General features: G+C 51.7%; 2 protein-coding genes across 2 annotated transcripts in view; both read right to left on the reverse strand.

The window, feature by feature from the left end:
• The window catches only part of CENPA (centromere protein A), an 18,847-nt gene extending 8,374 nt beyond the window's left edge, over positions 1-10,473 (reverse strand). The window contains exon 1 of the mRNA XM_046661381.1: positions 8,271-10,473. Within this exon, the coding sequence (XP_046517337.1) occupies positions 8,271-8,364 (94 nt within the window). The 5' untranslated portion in view covers positions 8,365-10,473. The remainder of the gene's footprint in view (positions 1-8,270) is intronic.
• A 102-nt stretch (positions 10,474-10,575) lies between these two features.
• Positions 10,576-26,681, reverse strand: SLC35F6 (solute carrier family 35 member F6). The gene is made up of 6 exons (XM_046661380.1): positions 26,478-26,681; positions 17,390-17,462; positions 16,449-16,620; positions 15,977-16,189; positions 15,038-15,148; positions 10,576-13,735 (listed from the first exon to the last, which is right to left on the reverse strand). Exons 1-6 carry the CDS (start codon positions 26,552-26,554, stop codon positions 13,266-13,268), a joined length of 1,116 nt encoding a protein of 371 aa, XP_046517336.1. The 5' UTR covers positions 26,555-26,681; the 3' UTR covers positions 10,576-13,265.
• Between the last annotated feature and the right edge of the window lie 367 nt (positions 26,682-27,048).

Here is a 27,048-nt window from a genome sequence, read left to right on the forward strand (position 1 = left end):
TGGCTGAGTAGTATTCCATTGTGTATATATACCACATCTTCTTTATCCAATCATCAGTTTCTGGGCATGTAGGCTGGTTCCACGTCTTGGCTATTGTAAATAATGCTGCGATGAACATAGGGGTGCAACGGACTCTTGAGATATCTGATATCAGGTTCTTAGGATAGATACCCAGTAATGGGATGGCTGGGTCATAGGGTATTTCTATTTTTAACTTTTTGAGAAATCTCCATACTGTTTTCCATAGTGGCTGTACCAGTTTGCATTCCCACCAACAGTGTATGAGGGTTCCTCTTTCTCCACAACCTCTCCAACATTTGTCGTTCTTGGTTTTGGATGTTTTTGCCAATCTAACGGGGGTAAGGTGATATCTTAGTGTAGTTTTGATTTGCATTTCCCTGATGATTAGCGATGATGAACATCTTTTCATGTGTCTATTAGCCATATTCATATCTTCTTTTGAGAAATGTCTGTTCATGTCCTCTGCCCATTTTTTGATCGGGTTGTTTGTTTTTTTGTTGTTAAGCAGTGTGAGTTCTTTGTATATTATGGAGATTAACCCTTTGTCGGATAAGTGGCTTGTAAATATTTTTTCCCACTTAGTAAGCTGTTTTTTTGTTTCAATTCTGTTTTCCCTTGCCTTGAAGAAGCTCTTTAGTCTGATGAAGTCCCATTTGTTTATTCTTTCTATTGTTTCCCTCAACTGAGGAGTTACAGTGTCCGAAAAGATTCGTTTGAAACTGATGTCAAAGAGTGTACTGCCTATATTCTCTTCCAAAAGACTTATTGTCTCAGGCCTAATCTTTAGGTCTTTGATCCATTTTGAGTTTATTTTGGTGTGTGGTGAAAAAGAATGGTCAATTTTCAATCTTTTGCATGTGGCTGTCCAGTTTTCCCAGCACCATTTGTTGAAGAGACTTTCTTTTCTCCATTGTAGGCCCTCTGCTCCTTTGTCGAAGATTAGCTGTCCATAGATGTGTGGTTTTATCTCTGGGCTTTCAATTCTGTTCCATTGATCTGTGGACCTGTTTTTGTACCAGTACCATGCTGTTTTGATCACTGTAGCTTTGTAGTATGTTTTGAAATCGGGGATTGTGATTCCGCCGGCTTTGTTTTTCTTGCTCAGGATTGCTTTAGCAATTCGCGGTCTTTTGTTCCCCCATATGAATTTTAGGATTGTTTGTTCAATTTCTGTGAAGAATGTTCTTGGGATTCTGATTGGGATAGCATTGAATCTGTATATTGCTTTAGGTAGTATGGACATTTTAACTATGTTTATTCTTCCAATCCATGTGCAAGGAATGTTTTTCCATCTCTTTATGTCATCGCCTATTTCTTTCAAGAAAGTCTTGTAGTTTTCATTGTATAGATCCTTCACTTCCTTGGTTAAGTTTATCCCAAGGTATTTTATTCTTTTCGTTGCGATTGTGAATGGGATAGAGTTCTTGAGTTCTTTTTCTGTTAGTTTATTGTTAGTGTATAGAAATGCTACTGATTTATGCACGTTAATTTTATACCCTGCTACTTTGCTGTAGTTGTTGATTATTTCTAATAGTTTTTCTGTGGATTCTTTGGGGTTTTCTATGTATAGGATCATGTCGTCTGCAAACAACGAGAGTTTTACTTCTTCGTTACCTATTTGGATTCCTTTTATTTCTTTTTCCTGCCGAATTGCTCTGGCCAGCACCTCCAGTACTATGTTGAATAGGAGTGGTGAAAGTGGGCACCCTTGTCTTGTTCCTGTCCTCAGAGGGATGGCTTTCAGCTTTTGTCCATTGAGTATGATGTTGGCTGTGGGTCTATCATATATGGCCTTTATTATGTTGAGATACTTTCCTTCTATACCCATTTTACTGAGGGTTTTTATCATAAATGGGTGTTGGATCTTGTCGAATGCTTTCTCTGCATCTATTGAGATGATCATGTGGTTTTTGTTTTTTCATTTTGTTGATGTAGTGTATCACGTTGATTGACTTGCGGATGTTGAACCATCCCTGTGTCCCTGGTATAAATCCCACTTGATCATGGTGTATAATCTTTTTGATGTATTGCTGTAATCGGTTTGCCAAAATTTTGTTGAGGATTTTTGCATCTATGTTCATCAGTGATATCGGCCTGTAGTTCTCCTTCTTTGTGTTGTCCTTGTCAGGTTTGGGGATCAGAGTGATGTTGGCTTCATAGAATGTGTTAGGGAGTTCTCCATCTTTCTCAATTTTCTGGAACAGTTTGAGGAGAATAGGTATTAAGTCTTCTTTGAATGTTTGGTAGAATTCTCCAGAGAAGCCGTCTGGTCCTGGACTCTTGTTTTTGGGGAGGTTTTTGATTACCGTTTCTATTTCCTTACTTGTGATTGGTCTATTCAGATTCTCCATTTCTTCCTGATTCAGTTTGGGGAGATTGTAGGAGTCTAGGAATTTGTCCATTTCTTCCAGGTTGTTCAATTTGTTGGCATATAGTTTTTCATAGTATTCTCTTATGATCTCTTGTATTTCATTGGTATCTGTTGTGATTTCTCCTCTGTCATTCCTGATTTTATTAATTTGCGCTTTCTCTCTTCTTTTCTTGGTGAGTCTGGCTAGGGGTTTGTCAATTTTGTTAATTCTTTCGAAGAACCAACTCTTTGTTTCATTGATCCTTTCTATTGTCTTTTTTGTTTCAATATCGTTTATTTCTGCTCTTATTTTTATTATTTCCCTCCTTCTACTGACTCTGGGCTTTGTTTGTTCTTCTTTTTCTAGTTCTGTTAGGTGTTGTTTGAGGTTGCTTACGTGAGCTTTTTCTTGTTTAGTGAGGTGAGCCTGTATTGCAATGAATTTCCCTCTTAGGACTGCTTTTGCTGCATCCCAAATGATTTGGTATGTCGTGCTCTCATTTTCATTTGTCTCCAGATAATATTTGATTTCTTCTTTAATTTCTTCAATGATCCATTGTTTGTTGAGAAGCGTGTTGTTTAGTCTCCACCTTTTTGCACCTTTCTCTGCTTTTTTCTTGTAGTTGATTTCTAGTTTAATAGCGTTATGATCAGAAAAGATGCTTGATATTATTTCAACTCTCTTGTATTTATTGATGTTTGCTTTGTTTCCCAAAATATGGTCAATCCTTGAGAATGTTCCATGTGCACTTGAGAAGAATGTGTAACCTGCTGTTTTTGGATGAAGTGTTCTATATATATCTATTAAGTCCATCTGGTCTAATTTTTCATTTAATTCTATTATTTCCTTGTTGATTTTCTGTCTGGATGTTCTGTCCATTGGTGTTAATGGTGTGTTGAGGTCCCCTACTATTATTGTATTGCTGTTGATGTCTTCTTTTAGTTCTATTAAGAGTTGCTTTACAAATTTTGGTGCTCCTGTGTTGGGTGCGTATATATTTATAAGTGTTATGTCTTCTTGGTGGAGAGTCCCTTTTATCATTATATACTGTCCCTCTTTATCTTTCTTTATCTGTTTTGCTTTGAAATCTACCTTGTCTGATATTAGTATAGCGACACCTGCTTTCTTTTGTTCATTATTAGCTTGGAGTATTGTTCTCCATCCCTTCACTCTGAGTCTGTGTTTGTCTTTGGGGCTGAGGTGTGTTTCCTGGAGGCAGCATATTGTTGGATCTTGTTCTTTGATCCATCCTGCCACTCTGTGTCTTTTGATTGGGGAGTTCAATCCATTTACATTTAGAGTGATTATTGAGACGTGGGGGCCTACCACTCCCATTTTGTGTCTTGTTTTCCGGTTTTCTTCAGTTTCCTTTGTTTCTCGTCCCATGGTTTAATCTGTTCTGATGTAGAGCTGCTACTCTCTGTTGTTGTCCTTCTACTTATCTCCTCTGCTCTTGGTTTTGTAGCCCCTTTCCTTTTTTGGATTTTTCAGGAATGAGGGTTTTCCTGAGGATTTCCTGAAGAGGAGGTTTTGTGGCAATGAACTCCCTTAATTTTTGTTTATCTGGGAAAGTTTTTATTTCTCCATCGTATCTGAAGGATATTTTCGCTGGGTAGAGAATTCTCGGCTGTAGATTTTTGTCCTTCAGATTTTTGAATATATCATTCCACTCTCTTCTAGCCTGTAAAGTTTCTGCTGAGAAATCTGCTGATAGCCTGATGGGGGTTCCTTTGTAGGTTAGTTTCTTTTGCCTGGCTGTCCTTAATATTTTCTCCTTGTCGTTGACTTTTGCTAGCTTCACTACTATATGCCGTGGAGTTGGTCTTCTTGCATTGATAAAGTTTGGAGATCTATTGGCTTCTGACACCTGAAGATCCATCTCCCTCACCAGATTTGGGAAGTTCTCAGCCATTATTTCTTTGAATAGGTTTTCTGCCCCTTTCTCCTTCTCTTCTCCCTCTGGTATACCTATAATCCTTACGTTGCATCTCCTAATTGTGTCTGATAATTCTCGGAGAGTTTCTTCATTTCTTTTAAGTCTTGCTTCTCTCTCCTCCTCTGCCTGCAACAATTCTATATTGCCATCTTCCAAATTGCTAATTCTTTCCTCCATATTATCGGCCCTACTGTTCAGAGCATCTAGATTTTTCTTAATCTCCTCTATTGTGTTCTTCATTTCCAATATTTCTGTTTGGTTCTTCTTTATCGTATCAAACTCTTTTGTGACATAGCTCCTGAACTCGTTGAGTTGTCGGTCAGAATTCTCTCTTAGCTCATTGAGAATCTTAATGATGGCTGTTTTGAAGTCATCATCATTTAGGTTATATATCTCATTTTCTTTGGGATTGTTTTCTGTGTATTTGTTACTTTCTTTCTGCTCTGGAGATTTAATGTATTTTTTCATATTGCTTGATGTTGTTGATTTGTGCCTCCGCATGGAGATAGAGTTTAGTTGCTCCTTTCACTTGTTTCAGCTGCTGCGGTGGGGGGAGCAGCTGTTTATACTTCACCAACCAGGAACCCTGTCCGTAGTTGCTAACTGGGCCTGGGCCCCTCTTCGTAGCCACAGTGGCCCTTTGGATTCCCTCCTCTGCCGTGGGGGCCGTCACTGGGGGGCTTCAGGCTGCAGGTGCCTACTGTTGCAGCCCACCTAGATGTGCTCTCTCCTTGGGGTCTGCAATGGTGTTATGGGCTTTTCCAGCGGCCAGGGGTGGGATCACTTATATTTGTCGCTCCGTTGCTATCGGCACCCACCAAATCTCACTTGTTCTCTATGGGTCGCAGGAGAGCTATTGGCATCTTCTACAGTCTGTGGTTAGTGCACCTAGCTATGCTGCTTTTGCCCTGGGGTCTTCCAGCCTTGTGGCTGGCGGCTGGGTGCCTTCTACTGGTGCTGTGCAGAGGCTTTCCCTAAGGCTGCTGTGAGCCTGTAGGGTTTCCCCCTAGGCTACTAAGCTGGGTCTCTGGAACTCTCTCCAGCCCCAGTCCTCTCCGAGATCTCCGGCAATCCCTAGCCTCACGGGGCGGGCAACGGCAGCTAGGGGGTCGCCCCGCCCTCTGGGATTCACTCCGGGCCTCTCCCGGAGCCGTGAATGCTCAGCGTGGCCCCTCTGCTAATGGCAGACAGAGAGTTTTGTCTGCTGCCCGGGCGGAGCTCCGGCGCTTCCCCTCCGGGTCGCAGAACCGGCCTTTGAAACTTCCCCCCGCCCCGGTCCTCTCCGAGATCTCTGGCAATCCCTAGCCCCACGGGGCGGGCAACGGCAGCTGGGGGTCGCCCCGCCCTCAGGGCTTCTCTCCGGGCCTCTGCCGGGAGCCCTGAATGCTGGGCGTGGCCCCCCTGCTAATGGCAGACAGAGAGTTTTGTCTGCTGCCTGGCAGAACTCTGGCGCTTCCCCTCCGGGCCGCAGAACCGGCCTTTGAAACTTCCCCCCGCCCCGGTCCTCTCCGAGATCTCCAGCAATCCCTAGTCCCACGGGGCGGGCAACGGCAGCTGGGAGACCTCCGTGCCCTCCGTGTCTCTCTCTGGGACCCTCCGGGCGCCCCGAGCACCAGGCTGGGTCTCCCCGCCAATGGCGGGGAGAGACTCTCCCCGCGGGCTCAGGTGTGCAACTCCAAAGTTTCCCTCTGCGTTTAGGAGTAATTGCGGGGGGTTTAGGTAGGGTTCTGGTCACCTGTTTCCACCGCCGCTCCTCTGTTGTGTTCTCGCTCCTGCCCTAGATGTGTGTGGATCCTCTGGGGGCGTCCGTTGGAAGAAAGCCGCTTGCGGGTACTAGGCTGCCCGTCGGGGTCGGAGAGTTTTCACCTATTTCCACATCCTCCCGGAGGAAAGTCCATCCGCCTTCCGATGTATAGTCGCGTGGGTGTCTCAGACGTCCTGAGATGCTGTCTGGATATCCTTTGTGAAGCGATAAGTGTCCGAATAATTGTAGACTCGAAGGGCGAGAGACAAAGAGGACTACTCACGGCGCCATCTTGGATCTTCTTCTGAGGGTATTATCTTAAATGCTAACTCTATGTGCAACCTTTCCTGACTCCTGAGGGCTCACCTCCCTCCTCTGGGCCCCACAGTACTTTGTGCATCTTTTCTATCTTTTCCACCTAGATTGGAAACTCAGTTGTCTTGTTTTTAGGTCTTTTTTTTTTAGAATAGGAAGGAATCTGAGAGATTATCTGGTACAGTTCCCTAGTTTCAGTTATCCTGAGGCCCAGAGAGGTGAAGACAGTTGGCCAGAGTTCATTAGTGGCCAAAGTGGGACCTCAGAAGTGGCATAACTCAGTGCCAGGGTCAGGCCGCTGGGCTATGGAATCAAAAGTTTGGTTTTAGATGTGTTGGGTCTGACACACCCAGGAGCACGCAGCTGGAAAGGCAGTTGGATACAGGGATCTTGGGTCAGAGAGATCCAGGGTAGAGACGTCACTGTGAGAAGAGCTGTCGGTGTATGAGTGACGGGAAGGGATGAGACCTGGGGAAGGGAAAGGAAAACAACACAAGGAAGCCCAACATGATGCTGCTGCAGAGAGGAGCACAGTGTGTAGGCTTAAGTGCGGTTATTTTAAAAAGGCTAAGGATGGAGGGCAGTAGAGAGAAATGGGGAGCATGAGGGAGATGGGGATGGGGGGACAAGGAAACATCCCTGCCCTTTTCCTTTAGGCTGGAAATAGCAGAGCACATTTGTGGCATGCCAACGTGAGGAGTGAGGAAGCAAAAGGTACGGAAGAGTCCTTGGGAAGAATGGAAAAGCAGGACTGGTGGACCAGTGCAGGAAGGCTGCCAGAAGAGTCGAGCGTCCATCTGGGATAAAACAGGGTCACTAGGAGTAGAAGGATGCTTATATATGGGAAAGCAGCAGCAAACATCATACTTAACAATACTCCCATTAAAACGACGAGACAGAGGTGGCCAAAACACTGCTCTTATTTCGACGCTATTCCCAGGTCTCGAGTACAATAATAAAATGTATAAAAATGAAAAGGAAGATTCAAAAGTCATTATTTGCAGACCATACAATAGCCTACTTAAAAATGTCAATTGAAGCAAGTGAAAGACTATTAGGATGCACAAGAGAATTCAGCAAGTTTGGTTGGATGCAAAGGTTACCTGTGTTTAGGAAAGACAAAAAATCGCATTCGCAGCAGCGGCATCCATAACTAATCTATACTTTTTCACCCTGCTTTTAGCTAGGTAGCAGAAGACAAGTAAAGCCGCTGCTGCCTCAGCCTATAGTCCCTGCCCGTGGGTCTCCCACCCACCAGACCACAGACCGGCCTCCTTTCGGCCCTTCACCTCGGGGAGGGAGCAAGGGGAGAGCACCGCCTGACTTAGAGCACTGTGGCTAAGGCCCAACACAGCCACCCACGGAAGAGAAAAAAGCAAAAAACTTGGAAGGGCACCTTCTAAAAGTAGAATTGTTGTTTGAAATCGTCACAAAAAGCAGCCTCTGACTTTGCAATTTAAAAAAGCACAAACATTGATTTTTAAAAATCCTGTGTCTGCTGGAGCAAGCTGTGTGACCTTGTTCAAGTCGCCTGGCCCGTCCGCGCCTCGGTGTTCTCATCTGTAAAATGGGCACGCCATCACGTTGCGACAATTCACGCCGAGTTTAACGAGCTCCATAACGCTAGCAGTGTCAGCAAGAATTGGCACTAGGAGCCGGCGGTCCGGGCCAGTCCTTGCTCCTCCCCGGCACGGCCTCCCCCAGCCCCCGCGCCGAGCCCGAGCCGACGGGGAACCGCACACCGCCCTGTCCCCGCGCCGAGGAGGCCGGCGGACCCGGAGTTGGGGGCTCCGGCTCAATCGCAGGCTCGGCTGCACCCTCGGTTCTCTCGTCTGTGGAATGGGCCCGCGAGCCGGCCGTGACCGTCACGGCAGGGGTGGGGGAAGGGGCCGCGGCCGATTACCTGAGGGGGGTCCGGGCCGAGGCCGGCCGGGTGTCGGGCTCGCGGCGCGCCTCCTCGGGGTTTCGGGCTTGCGGATCCGGCGGCGCGGGCCCATGGCGGGCTTCGGGGTCTGGGGACTAGGCTGGCGTCCGGGGGAGCCTGGGAGCGACCCCACTCGCTGCCCTGTCAGCGGTGCTCGGCAGCCGCCGCACACCCAAGCCACTGCCGGCGTTTTTTAAAACCCGAACGCAGCGACTCTCAGTGGCTGCCTCTGGAACGCACAGCGCAGAGCGGCTGCGGGAGGACCAATGAGAACACAGGCCGGGAGGCGGTCGGCGGCGGTGATAGGAGGACGGGGTGGAGACATGGCGGATCGACGGGGAACTCAGCCAATGGAAACTCGGAGAGGGAGGCGGGCACTTCTCCCACCCTCCGCTCGCGGGTCGGGGCGCTCGCCTTGGAGGGATCTGATCTCTGTCCTCGGGACCCCTCTGGTGCAAAAAGGAAAGCTCGATTCTGAAGATATAGATGGTGCGTTTGTAGAATGCGCTTCTCTACACAAATCGCGTTGCTCAGACATTTTATGTTTTGCCCTATCAACCAACCGAAGTCTTTTACCTTGGATTGGGGATCAGAACCTGAGAATAATACCCTGTATCTTGATCTTGGTGGCTCTTTCCTCTCCTAACATTTCCTTTATAAGTAAAAGTAAACGAACACTATTTTGTACTGACGACTTTGGATGATTTTGTGATGCCCAAGGCGACATCCCCCTTGGTTGTTTCAGAATCCTGGTGAGAGTTCCAGCCCCGCTCGGGAAGGTAGCGACTAACCCTCAACAGGCAGACAGACCGAAGCGAACTAGGTCGGCAGTCGGGCAAGGACTTGAGTTTGCCCGCTGGAGCTGTGCTTGGGGATACTCAGTGGGTCCACTGGCCATCGGGGGTGAGAAGACCCACTCTGTGGTGGCGACTTACATAATAGAAGATCCTACAGCCAAGGGCTCTGCGATAGGAATCTCCTCCTTGAACGGCTGTTACACTCATCCACTCCACCATTTCTCTCGTCCAGACTCTAATTAATCAAAGGCTGTTTTACTGGTCTCTGTCTGCAGTACTTCCTAACGCTCATCAAAGCTGTCTCCATATAACCACTAGGTTATCTTTCCAAACAGCAATTTGGATCATGTCACTCCCTTGCCTAAAACTCTCCACTGCACTCTACTGTCTAAGGATAGAGTTCTAACGCCTGAGCAAAGTCTATAAGGCACAGCACTATCTGGGCGCCTGCCCACCTCTCTGGCCACTTCGGTGTTGCATGCTTACCGCCAGGCACAGTCCACTTACCTGCAGTTCTTGAACATGTCACCTTGTTATACACTTACATGTTTCTGTGCTTTTTACAAGCTGTTCCCTCCTCCTGAAATACTTCCTCTTCCTCACCAGCGCCCCCTGCCCCACCAGGAAAGACTCCTGCTCATCCTTCAACACCCCGCTCAGGTGGAGCTCTGTCTGATAGTTGTAGACAGTTAGCTGACCTCTCCCGTACTACCTCCCCTGCACTGCACACGAAGGCCTCTTACTGCACACCATACTGTGCTGGGATTCTTTCTTTACACTTTCATTTCTCCTGTTTTCTTTGATGGATCCACAGTCCTTGGAGCACATTAGGTCTCGATAAAGTTTGCTGAATTCTGGGATAGAAATCCCTTCTGAAAATTCTCTTGACAAGTGTTCTTAATGAAGAAGGGTGATTTAACTTTTATGGCTACATAGGAACCCCCTAATGACCTTGAGTTTTGAAAGGATGTAGTCAACAGAAGGCCAGAGGGACTCTTAACCAAGGCAAATATGAAAGAACGGCATCAACCTATAAGTGGGTCAGGGAGGTGAACACATGTAGGAATGCTGAGAACTTCTCCTCTATAGGTAGTCAAGGTCTTGAGAGGTAACATGACTTGTCCAAGGTCACCCAATCAAGGTAGAGGAGGGGCTGAGAACACAGCTCTCTGACGCCTGATTCTGCTTCTTTCCCCTATACCACGTGACGCTTTGCTCCACTCCTGACTGTCCTCATCAGGGGTCAGAGCTCTGACCTCCTGGAGTGCTGTCTGTCTGTTAAACGACGCAGAGTCCTTTGGACCAAGTGAAGGCAAACAGAACCATGTGGCACGGGACCAAATCTCTGCCTTATGGGCAGATTCCTGGCGGAGAGGAGCCTAGGGGCTACTCCAGGGCCTGGATGGCAGTCCTGGAGGAAGCCCCAGCCCCAGGCTCCCCTAGGACCAGTCAGCCAGCAGCAGGGACTAATCAGTTCACTATGCAGATGATTTAAATTACACTGTATTTGAACCGAGGTTTACAGAAGTCTGTTATCAGTTATTCTGATTTTGGGGTTCAGGGCCTTGGTGCCAAACTTCCACCATTCAGGGTTCCCTTACTCCACTCAGAAGGGTAGGCCACAGATAGAGACATTCCCCGTGACCCTCCAGACTCAGCAGGAGAGTGGAGGTCCTTACCCTTGTACATGACCAGCACGACACAGCAAGGCCTCTCACTCCAAAGCAGCCCTGACAGAGGCTGGGAGGGCACCTACAGTCAGCATAACACTTTCTCGAGGTGTCCTGTTTTATCCTATCCATGTCAATTTCACACTCTACTCCATGATGGTGTTCTGATAAAATGTTTCTTCCACGCTGAGCAAAACCGACGTTCAGCGCCATGCCTCTGCTGGGACTTCGGTGCCCCAGGCAGACCACCCTGGTGGACAGTGCAGCCCTAAGTGACACTCCGCTGTGCGCTGGCGTGTACAGGCACCTTCGGTTTATCATCTTATGTAATTTTCACACTCATTCTGCGAGATGGAGGCGGGCTTTCCCATTTTAGACCTGTGAAGACCCAAAGCTCCAGGAGGTAAAACGGGTTCCCTGAGTTGGTGGCAGGCCTGATGGGGCGTCCCTATGCTCTGCCACCCCTGACCACTGAAGTCCCATTACGATTCTGCCAGCCCTTACAGCATTAAAATCAACACAGTTCCCCATGGCAGCACTCAAATAAAAGCCAAGTGCTTCCCTACCACCCTCTGAAGCGGTGTGCACAGCTGAGTGCACAGGCTGGGCAGCCCGTGGCAGAGGGGCCGTCCTGGACTCTTGGTACAGGCTCCTGGCTACATTCCCTGTGGCAGAATGGAACAGGCAAGGACTGAGGACCAGGAAGTCTGGCCTTGCCGTTCACTGGCAGTGTGACCTTGGGAAGTTCCTTCCTCTCTCTGGGCTTTAGTTTCTTCATCGGAACAATGAATGGTGGGCTGGGTGATTTCTATGCTTTGGGACCCTAGAGCTTTTCCACCTCAACATTCTAGACGCTACCTCCAGGAACGTTCCACCCCTTGTGCTCCTTCCCTCTCATTAAAAAGAGTCCATACTGCAAATTTCCCTTTTCTTTTTAAAAATAAAGCCTAAAACAACATTCTAAGGCCCCGGATTTTTGGACAAGGCAGCTGTAGTCCCCACCACCCTTGCTCTCCATTTCCTTCTTCCTGTGACACACACTGTGGCCCCAAAAAGCTCAGGGGGCCCCTGAGACTCAGAGCTGGTGGGATGAAGAAGCCCTCCTCTGCCAACAAACTCTAAGAACCTGCTGGATTCCCATGCAGTCCTAGGGCTTCGCTTGTTAAGCATCCCTTCCCCTAGAACCTAGGTTAAGGAAAGCATTCAGCGTTTTGTTCTATGACTGAGCTGCCCAGTAAGGTGGGCTGAGGCTCCAGAAACTACCCGAGTGAGAAACACTGGAGTGGAGGGCCACCCAGCTCCCTGCAGGCCCTATGCCAGGCCCCTCTCTTCTGGGTGGGGTGACCAGGAGGACAACAGCACAATGTTTCCATCCTAGCTGCAGGAAATCCCCCCAAAACCCCAGAGACCCATATGGGAGGTGGGGACAACAGGTTTCGGATCAGGCAAACCTAGCTTAGAATAGTGGCTTCACGAGGAAGTCACTTCACCTTCTCGGGGCCACGGTTGCCTCATCTGCACCCACCTGTGCAGGCTGTGATGAAAGAGAATGAAAGTTAAGCACTTAACGCCTGAGACACCAGAATTACTTTAAACGGTAGAATCCTAGTGAATCCAGCATCCTGGAAGGTTCTCTAGAAGTCAGGTTTGGGGTGGGGGGGTGCTGAGGTGCAGATATGCTCTAGATCCAGCCTGTGGCGGGATCATGTGGCTGCATGGCCAGAGCCCACAGTAGGAGAGCCCTCTTACCAAACAATTTACAACTCTAGGCCTCGGGTTCCTCACCTTTAAAATGGAAGGTGAAGGGTTCCTAAAAGCTGTTATCAAGGGCTGCCTGGAATCCCCCTGTAATCCGTTCCCGGCACGGAGGCCTTGAGGATGTGTGAGCAAGGACATCAAAACAGGCTTGAGGAGAGAAGCATTTCCAATAAATAAATGGGCTGTCACTCATTTCCAAGGTTGGTCAAAATCATAGGCCCATAGATTGGGCCCAGCTGGGGCTGGAAGGCACTGAAGCCACAGCGTCGACATCTTCTGCTTTACAGAGCAGGACACCAAGGCTCAGAGCGAGTAGGTAATGGGCTAGGGTGCATACACTGAATCTGCAGCATGGCCCGGCTGAAGCCTAGGTCTCCAGACAGGGTTAGGGGATACCTTAAAAGTTTTAGGAAATATGGTGCTTAACTTTCATAACCATCTGCACAGGTGGGTGCAAATGAGGCAACCGTGGCCCTAAGAAGGCTAAGTGACTTCCTCGTGGAGCCAGGCAGGGGTCAGTCACTGCCCTCAGGCCTGTGGGGGCTGGGTGACACCTCTCTGCAGGGGGTTGTGACAAAGGAGGACCTGGGTGTCATGTCATTTTCTATGGCAGCAGCTTCCCTGGCAGTGTGTGGGCAGGAGCAAGGTGAGGCCTTAGGACAGGGCACTCGAGGCTCACCAGCCTGTGTGACCTCATCCTCAGGGTGAACAGGGAGCATCCAGGTGGCAGCAGAGGCCCTGCAGGAGGCTCAGCTGGCATCGTTGATGGCAGTCCGAGAGCCACCCAGCAGTCTCTCATGCTCGCCCTCTTCTGCTGGGGGCCGGCCCCTGGACAGGCGGGTCAGCAGTGGGCGGTGCAGCCCGTTGTAGAGGGCAGTGCCCAACAGGAGGATGAGGAACCCGAGGATCTGCAGAGGGTGAAAGGCCTCCCAGCCCAGTGCCAGGCTCAGTGCCCAGATGACAACGGTACGCAGGCTGTCCAGTACCATGCGGGTGGTGGCACTCAGTTCCTTAGTGACACTGATGCCCGCAAAGTTGAAGAAGGCAATGCTGCTGATGTTGCCCAGCAGTGCCAGGGCGATAAGCGGTTGTCGGCCCACCTGGCAGAAGGCGTCCAGTGCGTCCTCTAGCACCCCGCGAGGGTTTCCACTGAAGGAGCCGGCGGGGATGTAGTACATGGGCACCAGCAGCAGGGAGAGGATCACCAAGCCAAAGAGGCCTGTGGAGAACGGAGGAAGCACGTCACACTCCCCACTCGGCCCCCAGATTCCCAGCATGTTCCGCCCAGCAAGGGCTCCACTGAGCGCCCGGCCACCCCTTCCTAGCGGCCCTCATACCAGCTCCTTCCTTTCAGGTCCTGGAGCCATCCCTCTCATCAGGAATTCACAACGGCCTACTGAATGGGCTCTAGCTGCCCCTTCTTCACTTTAATCTGCATTTTCTGACTGGACCAAGAGTAAGAAATACATTTTATATAGTAACCAGTATACATGTGCACAGGCATGTACACACACGCACACTTTCATGAAACATAGCTACTCTTAGAATGCACAATGTTCTCGGACACTTTTAAATTTTATCCTATTCATTTAAAAAAAATTGCTGCAATCACTACACTGCTCTCACAAGTGTGGAAAAACATAGCTCTCTAATTCAGTGTCACTGGTCTGTGACAAGGAGCTGGACCAGAATGTAAATCAACATACTGCTTCATTCAGAAAGTCTTGCTAGGAAAAAAATAAAAGAGTGGAAACAGACAGTATGCTGGATGAGCGAGTGGATTAACACTCTGCCATAAGCCTCAGCTCACTGTGGACCAGGCACAAGCGGCTCCCTGACTAGTCCACAGGCCACACTTGGCAGCACTGCTCTGAACACCCTGCTAGTTTCACATTTTTAAAGCATAATTTCGATAGTTATTTCCATGCTCAAAAACCTACAGTAGTTCCTCCCTGCCTGTCATTTAAAGTCTAAATCCACTTGTCTGATGTTCAAGGTTCTCCATGATATGACCTTGACCTACTCAATTTCCCATCATTTCCCCACCCTCAAACCTGTGTCTCTTACCCTGTACTCCTCACTGGTTTCCAAACTCATGTTCAGCTCCCCATGCCATCACTCTGTCTGGAGATTCCGCCTCCCTACTCTTGCCTGTTGAAATTTGCAGCTCAGAGGCAACCCTCCCTGCCCCAAGACGTTCAGACATGCCCGATAAGTGAAATATCACTTGAGCACAAGTGGTCTGAGGTAACACGCACTGCTGTCCTTTCCTGCTGGTCAACTCCTCTAGAGTGGGAACTGCATCTCATTCATCTTCATCCTCTTCCTCCTCTAGCTCCAGGCCGTGTGCACAGCAGGTGTCAGACTATTTGTCAACACATATGTGGTGAACAGAGGAAGGAGTAGGGGCAAGGGGCTCACCCTCTCCCAGTGTTCCCACTTATGCATTCCCTCCATGTGCTACCCTCCAGGGTGTCCCCCCAACCAGCACCCTCGTCCCAGCCCCTGCGCTCACACACACCCTCAGTGCCAACTGCCCGCAGCGGGTGCACGTTGTGCTTGTAGACGAACTTCTCCTCTAGCACCATCTGGATGGAGATGATGATCTGGGCCATGATGATCAACAGGTCCCCTGTGAGAAGAGAGGCGCCCAGGGTGAGGCCAGGGCTGAACCTGGGTCAGGACAGGAAGACAGCAAGGCCACTGGGCCATTGGCAGGGTGGCGGGTCCAGTGCTGAGGGAGGCAGCTCCCAGACACATAACAACACCCAGAGCCCCTGACTTTTGCAGGGCACCATACAGTTCATGAAGCATGGTCATGACAGCCCCCATGCCTGATCTCCTGGCCTCTGGGGGGTAGAGGGGCAGGCCAGCAGGACAGGCACTGTCACCCTCTCTGGGCTGAGGCTCCAGAAGGTCCAGAGGCCTGCCTGGGCCTGAGAGCTGCAGAGTAGGGTAGGCAGGTCTTTTGAGAAGTAACAGGCTTTGAGATATACATTTCTGGTTTAATCCTGCCTCTGAGGGGCCAGGGTAGTGACTCCACTGTAAAACGGGCTGCCATGCTTCCTTTCTAGGATTATGAGGATTACTGTGATGATGAACACAGTGCTCAGCACCGGGTTGGGTACTTGGTAAGTGCTCCACAACACTCATTGCCTTCCTCTCCCCAGCCCGGCAGCCTGTGCCTATGTATGGATATCACAGCACAGCCCTCGCCTTCCTCTGATCTCCCTGCTCCTGTCTGCCCCTCTCTCATGCTGTTTATGCCTCTCTGTTCTTCCCTACACTCTGTCACCTTGAGAGCAGGGACATGTCCACGTCAGCTGGTCCCCCCACAAGCCCTCACCCAGCGCCTAGCATACAGCAGAGCTTGTAAAAGTCTGTGGAATGACTCTGTGCTGGGCTCCCAGCGGGGACAGGACAGGATGGGCAGCCCCTGGAGCCCCGACCCCAGCCGCACCTGTGATCACTTCGCTGAGCTTGTGCTGATCGTCGTGCTTGCTCAGGAGGTCAGCTAGGCCCACGACCACCAGTCCTGCAATGGTCACAAGGATGCCCAGCCACTGGCTCAGCGCCAGCCTCCGCCCCAGGAAGGCCACCGAGAACAGGCCTGTGAATATGATCACTGCTCCCCGCAGCATCTGGAAGCTGGAGGCACTCGTCATGTTCAGGGCTAGGAGAGGAGAGATACACTATGTTAGCTCCTGAGGGCCAAGGCTGTCTATTCACTGAGGTGTCCTCAGGGCTGAAGACGCCTCACACATAGCATGTGCTCAATAAACCTTGGTTGAGCGCGTGCATGTGGGTGAGAATGTCTGTGGGAGAGGCAGGGGTGAGGTGAAGATGAGCTGGGCATGGGGGTGGCTGTTTTCCCAGTGGCTCCCTCAGGCCATGGGCTTCACTGAGCCCTTCTCGGCCTGGCAGCTACTCACCCACATACATGATGCTGGTTCCAGTCATGTCGCAGAGGGCTGGGGGCAGAAAAAGAAGTGGGTTGAAGGGCTGCTGGGGACCCAGGCTGGCGTCTGGCTGCCCGGCAGCTCTGCACCGGAGCAGGTAGAAGACAGCCAGGCAGGAGAACTCTCCCAGGAACATGCCCACTGCCTGCGGGGACAGAAGCACAGGAGCTCACAGCGGGAGGGAGGGCCACCTTTAACAAAATTCTTTAAACACGATCTTTCTTCAAACAAGAGCTCACATATACCTGTAACGCTATATACCTATAACCCCAACAGGTAAAACAGATAAAAGCAGAGCTGCTGTGTGGGGGAGGCCAGTGACTGCCTCCTGGGTCTCCCCCTAGTCCATGAAACACCGCTATGGACACCCTAAGGCTGTGTGAGCCTGGTGTGAAAACTACCGATCTAGGCCAACCCCTGGTCAAGTTCCAGATGGAGAAACTGAGGCCTAGAGAGGCTGAAGGACTTATTTAAAGTCACAGAGCAAGTTGCTGGCAGAGCTGGGGCTGAAATTGAGTCTTCCGCTTCCTAGACTAGCAACAAGCTGCCTTCCATTTATGGTGTCTGCCCTGTCTCAGCGGGGTCGGGGCTCCCTGTGGATGGACAGCAGGTTTTGCTACTGGGGATGTTTCCCAAATGTGACCTGACTTGGACGTGGGAGGGCTGGCCTCATGGTGCCCAGGGCATGACCGCTCACCAGGACTTGAGCTGGCTTCTGGCAGAAGACTGTGCCCTCTGCCATCTTCCAGGGGCACCCACACCCTGCCCTTTGTTCTGGGGAGGGAGAGAAAGGGGATAGCTCTTCTGGGAGCAGAGGAAGTCTCCACCCCTAGGTCAGGAAACAGCAGGGCCTCATGGGGGACACATGCCCCGAGGCCTGGAAGATGGGAGGCGGGGAGGGACAGGGCAGATACCTGGAGGAAGGGATGCTGGAAGCTGTGTTCCTTGCTCGCTCCACAGCCCTGGGCCACGAAGTTGTCTGCCCACCTGCAGCACAGAGAGAGAAGGTCAAACCCTGGCCCTGGTGCCTGCAGACAAGCTAGTTTCTCTCAATGCCAAGAGGCCAGACTTAGGGGACTCAGCTGAAAGTGGGGCTCCCTCTCCAAGGGGCCATCTCCACAAGGAGGAGTCTTCATCTGGGATTGTGGACAGAATGTGGGGGCCTTTAGCTGAAATTTCATGAACCATCAACTGAAAGTTAGCACTTCCTCAAATCATGAATGTAGTATTGCAGTACCTGTGACTTTGTCAAATAGAAATCACAGCTATTCTCATTATCACATTAGGGTCGTTGCACATATTGTGAAGTATCATTTACACTCATCACTTCTCCAAAATTACAGTAATTAGACCCACTACTTATAATTTTATGTGTCAAGAAGTGTATACACACACATATTACTAAATCACAACTTTGCTTAAATAACTTTATTTCAATATAATTGGCTTTTCCTGTAATCCTTGGTCTTTTATTTGTACATTTTAAGACAATACTCTAGGAAGTACATTTATTTGCATATTTTAAAACAGTACTCTAAGCTTCACCAGACTATCAAAGGGATCCACAGCACAAAAAGTATCAAGCGCCCCTGGCCTACAAGGGCAATTTGGCCCTTGGAATGACCGCCTGACACACACCTGGTCCCCTTCAGGTAACCTGGAGGGTTTGGAGGGTCTTTTGAGCACTGACTCTAAACAGGTGGCAAGTACACAGCACTGGTGGCGGGCCTCGCAGCCAGCACCCTGGCAGACGGCGTAACTGACTATGGTATGCCCCCCCATCAAGCCCCGACACGTGCCCACAAGTCTTCGTGGCATGGCACTCTGGGCAGCTACCAGCAATCATCCCGCACGGTCCTCCATCTGTGCACTCAAGTTCCCACTCCTGAACTTCAATTTTGCTGGGCTTAGTTGTGTCGCTGGGGCCTAATCTGATCTCTCTCTCACTTGAAAGCCCTTCAGATATTTGGTGACTTTTCCACCTTCTTCTGAATCTTCTCATCTCCTGGCTCAACAGCCCCAGCCCTTCTAACCTTTCACTTCCCTGGCTGCTGACTTCTGGAAGCGCTCCGGGGGGGCCCAGGCTCAGGCCCAAGGTCATGTGATCCGGCCCAGACTGAGTCTGGCAAGATGGTGGCCCCTCCCTCGTGGTGGACATCCTAGATGAGTTGATATGCTTTGACCGCGTCTGCCACATCACACTGCTGACTCAAGTCAGCGCAGACCCAGGGCTGTTTCCTGTGAGCCACTGACACGCTCCCTCTGCAGCAACCCCCACGTAGGTGGCTGTCTCTAAAGTACAAGACTCAGGACTGCTTCTTCTTAAATGTCTTTCTTTGCAATATCTGTCAAGAGCAGCCACATTGTAGCATTCGGCCCTACTCCGCTGGCTCATCTATGCTATAAGCCCGAGCTCCTAAAGGGCAGGGGACCCTCTACTTCCTGTGCCATGAGCATTGGCCACCGGTTGTGCCAAGCTGGTAGGGTCTGAGGTTGACAAAGATCCTGTTCAGCCCTGGCTTCTCTGTGCCCTGAGTTTAGGGAGGGGAACAGGGAACTCTTTCCCACAGCCCTGGGCAAGGGCATGATGGCCTGATGCTGGCAGGGGGAGGGTGGGGTCAATGGTGGGGGTAGCACAGACCTGTGAGGGAAAGACCAGGTCTACTCAGAGATCTGAACACACCCCAGGGTGAGTGACAAACAGGCCTACAGCCAACTTGTCTCACAGTGGGAGACCCTACACACCCCAGAGATGTAGAGAGGGGCAGTTGGAGGGCTTGTGCTTCCTGGGAGTGGTGGGGGTCAAAGGAGAGCTGAAGGGTGGGGAGAGGATCTGATACGACCCCTTGGGAAATATGACTGGAAGGTAGAGAGAAATCTGGGGCCCTGCCCAAGTCAGGGGAGCAGGCTGTAACCAGTACCAATGGGGCAAAGAAAGCCCCCACTACCGACCAGAAACCACCTGCTCTCTGGGGGCTCGTTTCTGCCTGATCTGCTGCAGGTTCTGGCCCTTGGATCCTGGGCAGGACAGGACTTGGATGTGGGTGTCGGCCACACACCAACTCTGTGCCTCACCCAGGCAGGCCTGCTCTCCTGCTCTCCAACTCAGACTCGCTATTGCAGAAATAGCCTTCTGGGAGGGCGTGGGTGAGGCAACAGAGCAGAACAGAGGAGAAGCAAGGAAGAGAGAAGAGGTCAAGCTTTACCGGTGGCGGTGGCGCAGAGCCAACTGCCCCGGGGCAAGTGAGAAGGTCGGTTGGAGAGGGGAATTCCCGGGGCTGGAGCCAGGGCTCCTCCAGGAACATGGGAGGGCCTGCCCAGTCCATGAAGAGCAACCAGAAGCCTAGGACAAGGGCAGGTGTGGAGCTCCTTCCTCATCCTGGGGCCACACCCAGAGCACCGACTGACAGGCTCAAAATGACCTCCAGATCTAGTGGTGGAGCCACCTCCCAGAACTCCCTCTGGGTCACCACCTACGCAGCTTACAGTAATGACAACTCACACCTGTATCACTTTCTGGTTCCACAGTGACCGTCACTTGAGAGAGCGTGAGCTCAGCATCCAGCAACTTCCACATCTCTCAGTCCCCCGCTCCTGGCACATTACCAGACAGCAGCTCAAACATTCTTTTGCTGAATGAATGGGACTTGCAGATTTCACTGAGCAAAGAGGCAGGTACTCCAGTCCAGAGTCAGTGTCTCCATGAGTCCTCATTTGCGACCCAGTTTGAGGTGCCCCCTGCCGGTGGGACAAGTTGGGCCTGTCCTCCCAAAGTGGGGCACCATGTGGGGAGCTGGCTGTAGGGTGGTGCTGAGCTCCCTCCCCTCCTCCAATGGCTGTGCTCACTTTCTCCAAGGGGTGGGTCTGCCTGAACAGGTTGGGGCTGGCAGCGTTCCCAGCTGGGGAAATGGAATCTTTTTGTATCTGAGGGCCTGGGGCAGGCTTGCAGCCTAAGAGATTGAGTGTCAGGGACAGGCTGCCCTGCCCAGCCTCTCTTCAGGCCAGGGAGATCAGGCCTGCAGGCACTTTAGGATGAGTCAGGCTTCTGACGGGAAGACTTCTGAGGGAGTCCTGGCCTTGAGACAGACTTTGGCTCACTGTGCAGCCACAGAGGACCCCAGGTAGCACAGAACAAGAGCTAAAATCCACCCTCAGTTCATCTGGGGATGACAGCGTCTGACCCCTAAGGCAGGACAGCACTTGGCTATTTGCAAAACACTTCACTAACAGTTTTTATAAAGGTACAATTCATTGAGCACTGACTTTGCGCCAGGCCTGCGCTAAGCACTCCACGTGGGATGTCTGGTCGAAGTCTCAAGACGGAGATCCTTATTTTACAGTGAAGACGTCAAAGCTTGGGCGCAGGTGTGGCAAGAGCTGTGCTCAGACTCGTACAGTTAACAACGGGTGGGGCTAGGGCCAAACCCATCTGTTTGAATGTACATTCAGGAAAGGCAGCAGGATCCTTGGACAGCTCAGATGTTTGAGTCTCACAGGCTGGACAAATTATAGTTTTCTCATCTATAAGATGGGGATAATAATGCCTACACTGATGAACTGTCAAAAGTAATAAATAAAACATCTAAGACTGGGAACATGGCAGGAATTCGATAAAAGTTCTTTTCTGCCCCTTCTCTCTCTTTTCCCTCTACCAAGCAGAAGCCATCTCCCCTTGCATTGGGTCAGTGTGGCCCTGCTCTGCTCCAGCCTGAAAGCTTCTGGGAAAGCATCCACTCTCTGGGACCTACCCTGCTGGCTGAGGCAGAGGCAGCTGGAGAGGCCTCAGGCTACTGCCCCTGTCATTCCATAGAGCCACAAAGTGCTGAGAGGAGAAGAAACTCAGCCATCATCGCACAAAGCTCCTTACTTGACAGACGAGGAACCCAGGGACCAGAGAGGGCTTGAGGGACACAGGCTTGTACCCCGGAGCCTCCATCTCCAGTTCTGTGCCCCTTCCTCAACATCTGAAGTTCTATCACCTCTGACTCCAGACTCTTCCCATTACCCCAGCTGGGGCAGGGAGAGGGTCAGCCCTGCAGATGGGCCCTCCATTCGCTCTAGATACCGTATCCTGGAGAGAGCCCTGGTCTCCAGGGCAGGAGGCCTGTGGGGATCCACGGGTCAGGCTGAGGCCACATGAGGACTGTGCTCTGCTGCCAGATGCAGGCTTCTCAGCAGGCTCGGGGGTGGGCTCCCCTTGCTGGAGGGTGAGTCACTCCAGTGTGGCCTTGCCCAAACTCAAAGTTCAGCATTCTGAGAGAGATGCGCGTCCGTGTCGGGGGTGGGGGGGGCGGACACTGAGGAAGTGGCTGCTGTGGCTGGCTCAGACCGATTAGCTGTGTGTCCGTCCCCTGCAGAATCTCTGCCATTTCCTCTCGCATTCCGGGTTTGTCAAGCCCCATGAGTCAGCTTCTTTCTCCTACAGGGGATGTTCAGAAGGGCAACAGGGCTTCTCCGCTCTCTGGGGTGTCACAGCGGGTGGTCCTGGCTCATGAGGTGATAAAGGATGCCGAGCCCTCTCATCTCTGACTAGCAGAAAACCTTCCTCACTAGACCCTACCTTGTGTCTGGGAAGAAGGCAGGGTAGGGATCATCACGTCCATTTACAGATGAAACTTAGGCTTGGAGAAGCACAGCGACTCATCTAATCCCACAGCTTCCAAGCCTCATGTTCTTTCCACTCTACTACACTGCCCTCCTGATTTAAGGCCTTCTCCAGCTGGCCCAGGAACCCCTTTGAAGCAACTGTCCCATGGCAGCTCATGGAACCCAAGGGTGTGGACAGCTACCAAGACAAAAGTTAGAGCTGGCACAGAAAGGACAGAGTCCTTCCCTAATAGAAGCCCAGTGGTCCCAGGCCTCTTGTCATGTTCCCGGCAGAGTCCCTGGACCCAGGAGGCCTGACTGTTGGAGTCACCCTCATGGCTCCTCCCTGGCTGGGTGGGCTTCACAGCCTGCAGAAGTTCAGGAGGGGATCTGAGCCTTACTCAGTGAGCGTCCACTTGACCCTGGCTCTCTGCAAGAAGAACCCCAGTGGGATTCGAGAGAATGGGCATGACCCTATAGACAGCCACTGAGCCAGGCAGACAGCCCTAGGCAGTGTCTGGGGAGGGCGACACGCTTGGTCTCCAGGAGACGCCTCAGTGGGAGGTCCTGGTGAGGGGTGAGAAAGCAGCCACAGAAAGGGGAAGGAGGGGCCGGCCCAATGGCACAGTGGTTAAGTATGCATGTTCCACTTCAGCGGCCAGGGGTTTGCGGGTTTGGATCCCAGGTGCGGACATGGCAACGCTTGGCAAAGCCATGCTGTGGTAGGTGTCCCACATATAAAGTAGAGGAAGATGCGCACGGATGTTAGCTCAGGACCAGTCTTCCTCAGCAAAAAGAGGAGGATTGGCAGCAGTTAGCTCAGGGCTAATCTTCCTCAAAAAAAAAGAAAAAAGAAAGAAAGGGGAAGGAGCCATTTCACAGGGAAGGGCGCTCTGCCAAGACCCAGAGATGGGGCTAAGGGCCAGCCTGACTGGTGGCTTTCCCTCCTGCAGGTATGTCACCCCTGTCTCCACCCCAGCCAGGGCAGGCCATCTCCCTGCAGCGTCCCCAAACCTGCTGAGTGGGCAGAGTGGCCTCCTCCAGTGGGGAGCTGACCTGTGGCACCAGCACAGCAGGCAGCACGTGCTCACACCCACTTCCTCATCCACTCTCTTTAGTCATCCCAGGAACCCGGGGAGGGAAACACGCTCACTTCACAGGCCAAGAAACTGCACGAGGCTACTAGAGACTGAACCTGAACCTTGAGTGGCCTCCGGCTCCAGGCGAAAAACAAGCAGTGTGACAGCAGGGTCCTCTGGGCTGAGACAGAGGCTTACTGCCCAGTTCCCGAGGGAGGGCGCCTTGCCACTTAGAAGATTACAATTTCCACGGGCACATGCTTGTCTTTGTCTGGGAGATGTGAGGAGAAATCCCCAAGGAAGAGGGACTTTTGGAACAGGACTGGACTAAAATGTTGAGATCCGCCTTCCAGTCCCCGCTGACACCAACCAGCTGAGTCACAAAAAGAAACTTCTCTTGGGGGGCTGGCCCGGTGGCGCAAGCGGTTAAGTGCACACGTTACGCTTCAGCAGCCCAGGGTTCGCCAGTTCGGATCCCAGGTGCGGACATGGCACCACGTGGCAAGCCATGCTGTGGTAGGCGTCCCACATATAACAAGTAGACGAAGATGGGCATGGATGTTAGCTCAGGGCCAGTCTTCCTCAGCAAAAAGAGGAGGATTGGCAGCAGATGTTAGCTCAGGGCTAATCTTCCTCAAAAAAAAAAATAAATAAATAAATAAATAATAAAAAAGAAACTTCTCTTGGGACCTTGACCGTAAATTGTGGGGAGGGGATCAGAATGGATGATTTCTATGTTTCTAACAACTCTAAATGCCCCCAAAAATGACTAGAGAGGTCCCCAGCCTCATCCCATACTGGTGGTAAAGAGCACGGATTCTAGAGGCAGACCACTCAGGCTCAAATATAAACTCTGCCACTTAAAAGCTGCATTGAACTTGGGCAAGTAACATCTTTCCACACCTCAGTTTCCTCATCCGGGACGATGAGTTTGTCTACCTCATGGGGTGGTTATGAGAACTCATTAAACTCACACATGAAAGGCGGCCAGAGTGGGACCTAGCACATGGTGTTCTCTCTGTATTAGCTGGATAGCACTTGCTGTGGTCACAATCTTCTCTGTCTGTCCCTGACAGAAACTGCAGGTCAGAATGTGATTTCAAATTGATAACTCCCATCAGGACGTACATAGCCACTCTCCCATGTTCTTTCTCTCTGACAGCGTCTTTCTCACAGTCTGGCCTTAGAACACTGCTTAGGGTCCAATTCTGGGGCCGTCTCAGAGAGGGAGGTTCCTGAGAGGCCCCACATCAGGCTACAGGGCAGGAGACAGGACCACAGGTTGGGTCCCCACCTGGGAGCCTCTTTCCTGCCTCTCTGGCAGCTTCTAAGGGCAAAGCCTCCTGGGACTGAGGATCCCCTGACTTCCTACCTGACTGGTTTGGAGCATTTTAAGGAAGGAGCTGAGTCAGACCAGTTTATCCCAGTGGTAACTGGTAATCTCAACTCTCCTTGGGGACAGAAGCCCTGGCAGACCTACAGCCACTCTCTAAGCACTTGACTGAGGCCTTAGGCTGGTGCAGCAGATGGATGGATGGACAACTTGTTCTGCTTCGTTCAGATCTTAACCGAGATGGGAACCCTCAGGTTGTCTCCTTTGCAGCTAAGGCCTCAGCAGAAGGAGTGACCTGCAGGAGGCCGCAGGGCACAGGAGACCAGCACAAGACACAGACACACACTCAGCTGGCCAGAGCCCAACCAGAGAGACAGGTGGGTCTCATCCAGAGCTCCAATTCCTTTGGCAGAAGGAAGGACATTGTGATTGAAAAGTGTGTACACATCTGTGTCCTCCACCTCAGATTCTAAGCATCTCAAGGTCTTCTCCTGGTCACTTCTGTCTCCTTCCCTGAGTCCAGACAGTGCCTCACACACTGTAGGTACCTTATACATGTCTGATGAATTGAGCAAGGTACTTCTCTCCCAGACCTCTCTTCTGGGGCATTTCTCACATCACTGATGGAGTGGGCTAGAAATAAATGCTTCGAAAATGAATAAGATATGACCAGCGCCCCCCACCCCCGCCCCTGGGGGGCCTGGGGCATTGCCTAGAGGGTGACTGGGGTGACTCCCCATTGCCCTGGAGCCTGGCAGCGCCCAGCTGGAAGTGAGGTCTGACCAGGAGAGGCCACTGTCCACTGTTCTGCACATGCACCTGGGAACTGGTTCAGAGAAAGGCCAGGCTCTGGGTACTGGGGCTCTCAGAAGGGAACAGAAGGGGCAGGAAGGCCCTGACCTGAGGTGGGTGCCAAGAGAAGGGACTGCTGACTGGGCCCCCCTGCACATTACAGACAGGGGGCTCTGCTCGGTCCCTCAGCCTCATGACAGCCCTGGGTCCTCAATCCTCAACCTCCAGCGGACTGTCCTCACTGTCCCACAAGTACCTTTTCTCATCCCTCAGAGCTCAGCTGCCCACTTGCCCTCTCTGTCTAGGTTAATGACATTTCTGTTTTCCCAGCAGAAACCCTGGAGTGATCACTGTCTTAGGCCTGTGGGTCAGGCCTTGTGGCTTCATTGTGCTGCTGGTCTCTCCTGCCTGTCCCTTCCTTTCCCGCCTCACTGCCACCTCCTAGTTCCCCTCATCTGCCATGCAGCAGCCTTGGAGTGGCTTTCCCTGCACCAAACTACTCTTCACCTTGACCACTAGGTTCATCCTATCACTTTTAACTCTAACTCCCTGCTCAAAAGCCCCTCTTTGATTATGGGATAAAATCTGGCCTGGGCATTTGGAACTAGTTACAATCCACTTCATTTGGCCCTGCTGTTCCCTGCTTCGAGGTCCCCACCACCTGTAGAAATCCCACAGAAATTTCAAAGCCCAGCTGTAACCTTTCCTCCAGGAGGGGCCCATGGGGCACCTCCTTCTCTGTCGCAGCAGCTCTCCAGGCTCAGGCTCACGTTCACTCGGCCTGCATGGCCTCAACTGTAGCTCGCGTGCACAAGGCTGGGAGTCGCACCCACACCCGGCCCCCGGCTCCCGGACGGCGGGGCCTCCTACGCCAGCGCTGGAAGGGGTCGGCAAGAGGAACTGACCCAAACCTTGCGTTCAAACACGAGGAAACTGAGGCGCGGAGACGGGAGGTGACTCGCTGGGGTCAAGCACACAGCGATCGAAGCCGGGGCTCGGATCCTCCAGTCGGGGCACGGCCTCGCTCCGTATTTCCCGGCCCTCGCACCCCTTGGGTAGTCCAGAAACCGCGTGAACCGACCGGAGAACCTGGGCTGGCCAGTGAAGCCGAGAAAGGAAGGACGGGGACGGAGAGCGAGGGTCGCCAGCGCCCGTGCGGGCCGCGGCGGGCCCGGCAGAGCCCCCTCCCCTCCCGGCCGGGCCCAGACTCACTTTGCCGAGAGCGTGTTGATGGAGCCGGTGACGAGCATGAGCCCGGCCAGGAACAGCTGGTACCTGGTCCAGGCCATGGCGGTGGACCCGGGGAACGCGCAACTGCAGGGACCCCCGGGACCTCCGCGCCCGCTCCACAGAACTGCTCACGACCCGGTCACCGGGGGTCTCAGATGCGAGCGCTTCCGGGCCAGACGTCACGTGACCAGAGCCGGTCCCGCCCCGCGCCGCTCGCTCCGCCCCCCTAGGAGGGCGCTGGCCCGGCTGCTGCCCTTGTCCAACCCACGGTGCCCGTACCCTGCGGGGCTGGAGCCGGACGCACAGGCTTCCAGGGTGACAGCGGCAGGTCACAGGCCCAGATCGCCCCATTTGTGAAAGGAGATAATGAGAGGATGCAATGAGAATGCATCGTGGATGTTAGTTAGAGCTTTGGTAAACCGTTTGAGAGGTTGAGCTGAATGATGTCAAACTGTTACAGCTAGATCTTAAATTAACATGAAGGAAGCCATCTTAGGGAAAGGAAGCAGTATTGTAACTATGACCCTGACTCAATAGTCTCTGTGAATTCTAG

The sequence above is a fragment of the Equus quagga genome, chromosome 5, assembly GCF_021613505.1.
Source record: "Equus quagga isolate Etosha38 chromosome 5, UCLA_HA_Equagga_1.0, whole genome shotgun sequence".
Lineage (NCBI taxonomy): Eukaryota > Metazoa > Chordata > Mammalia > Perissodactyla > Equidae > Equus > Equus quagga.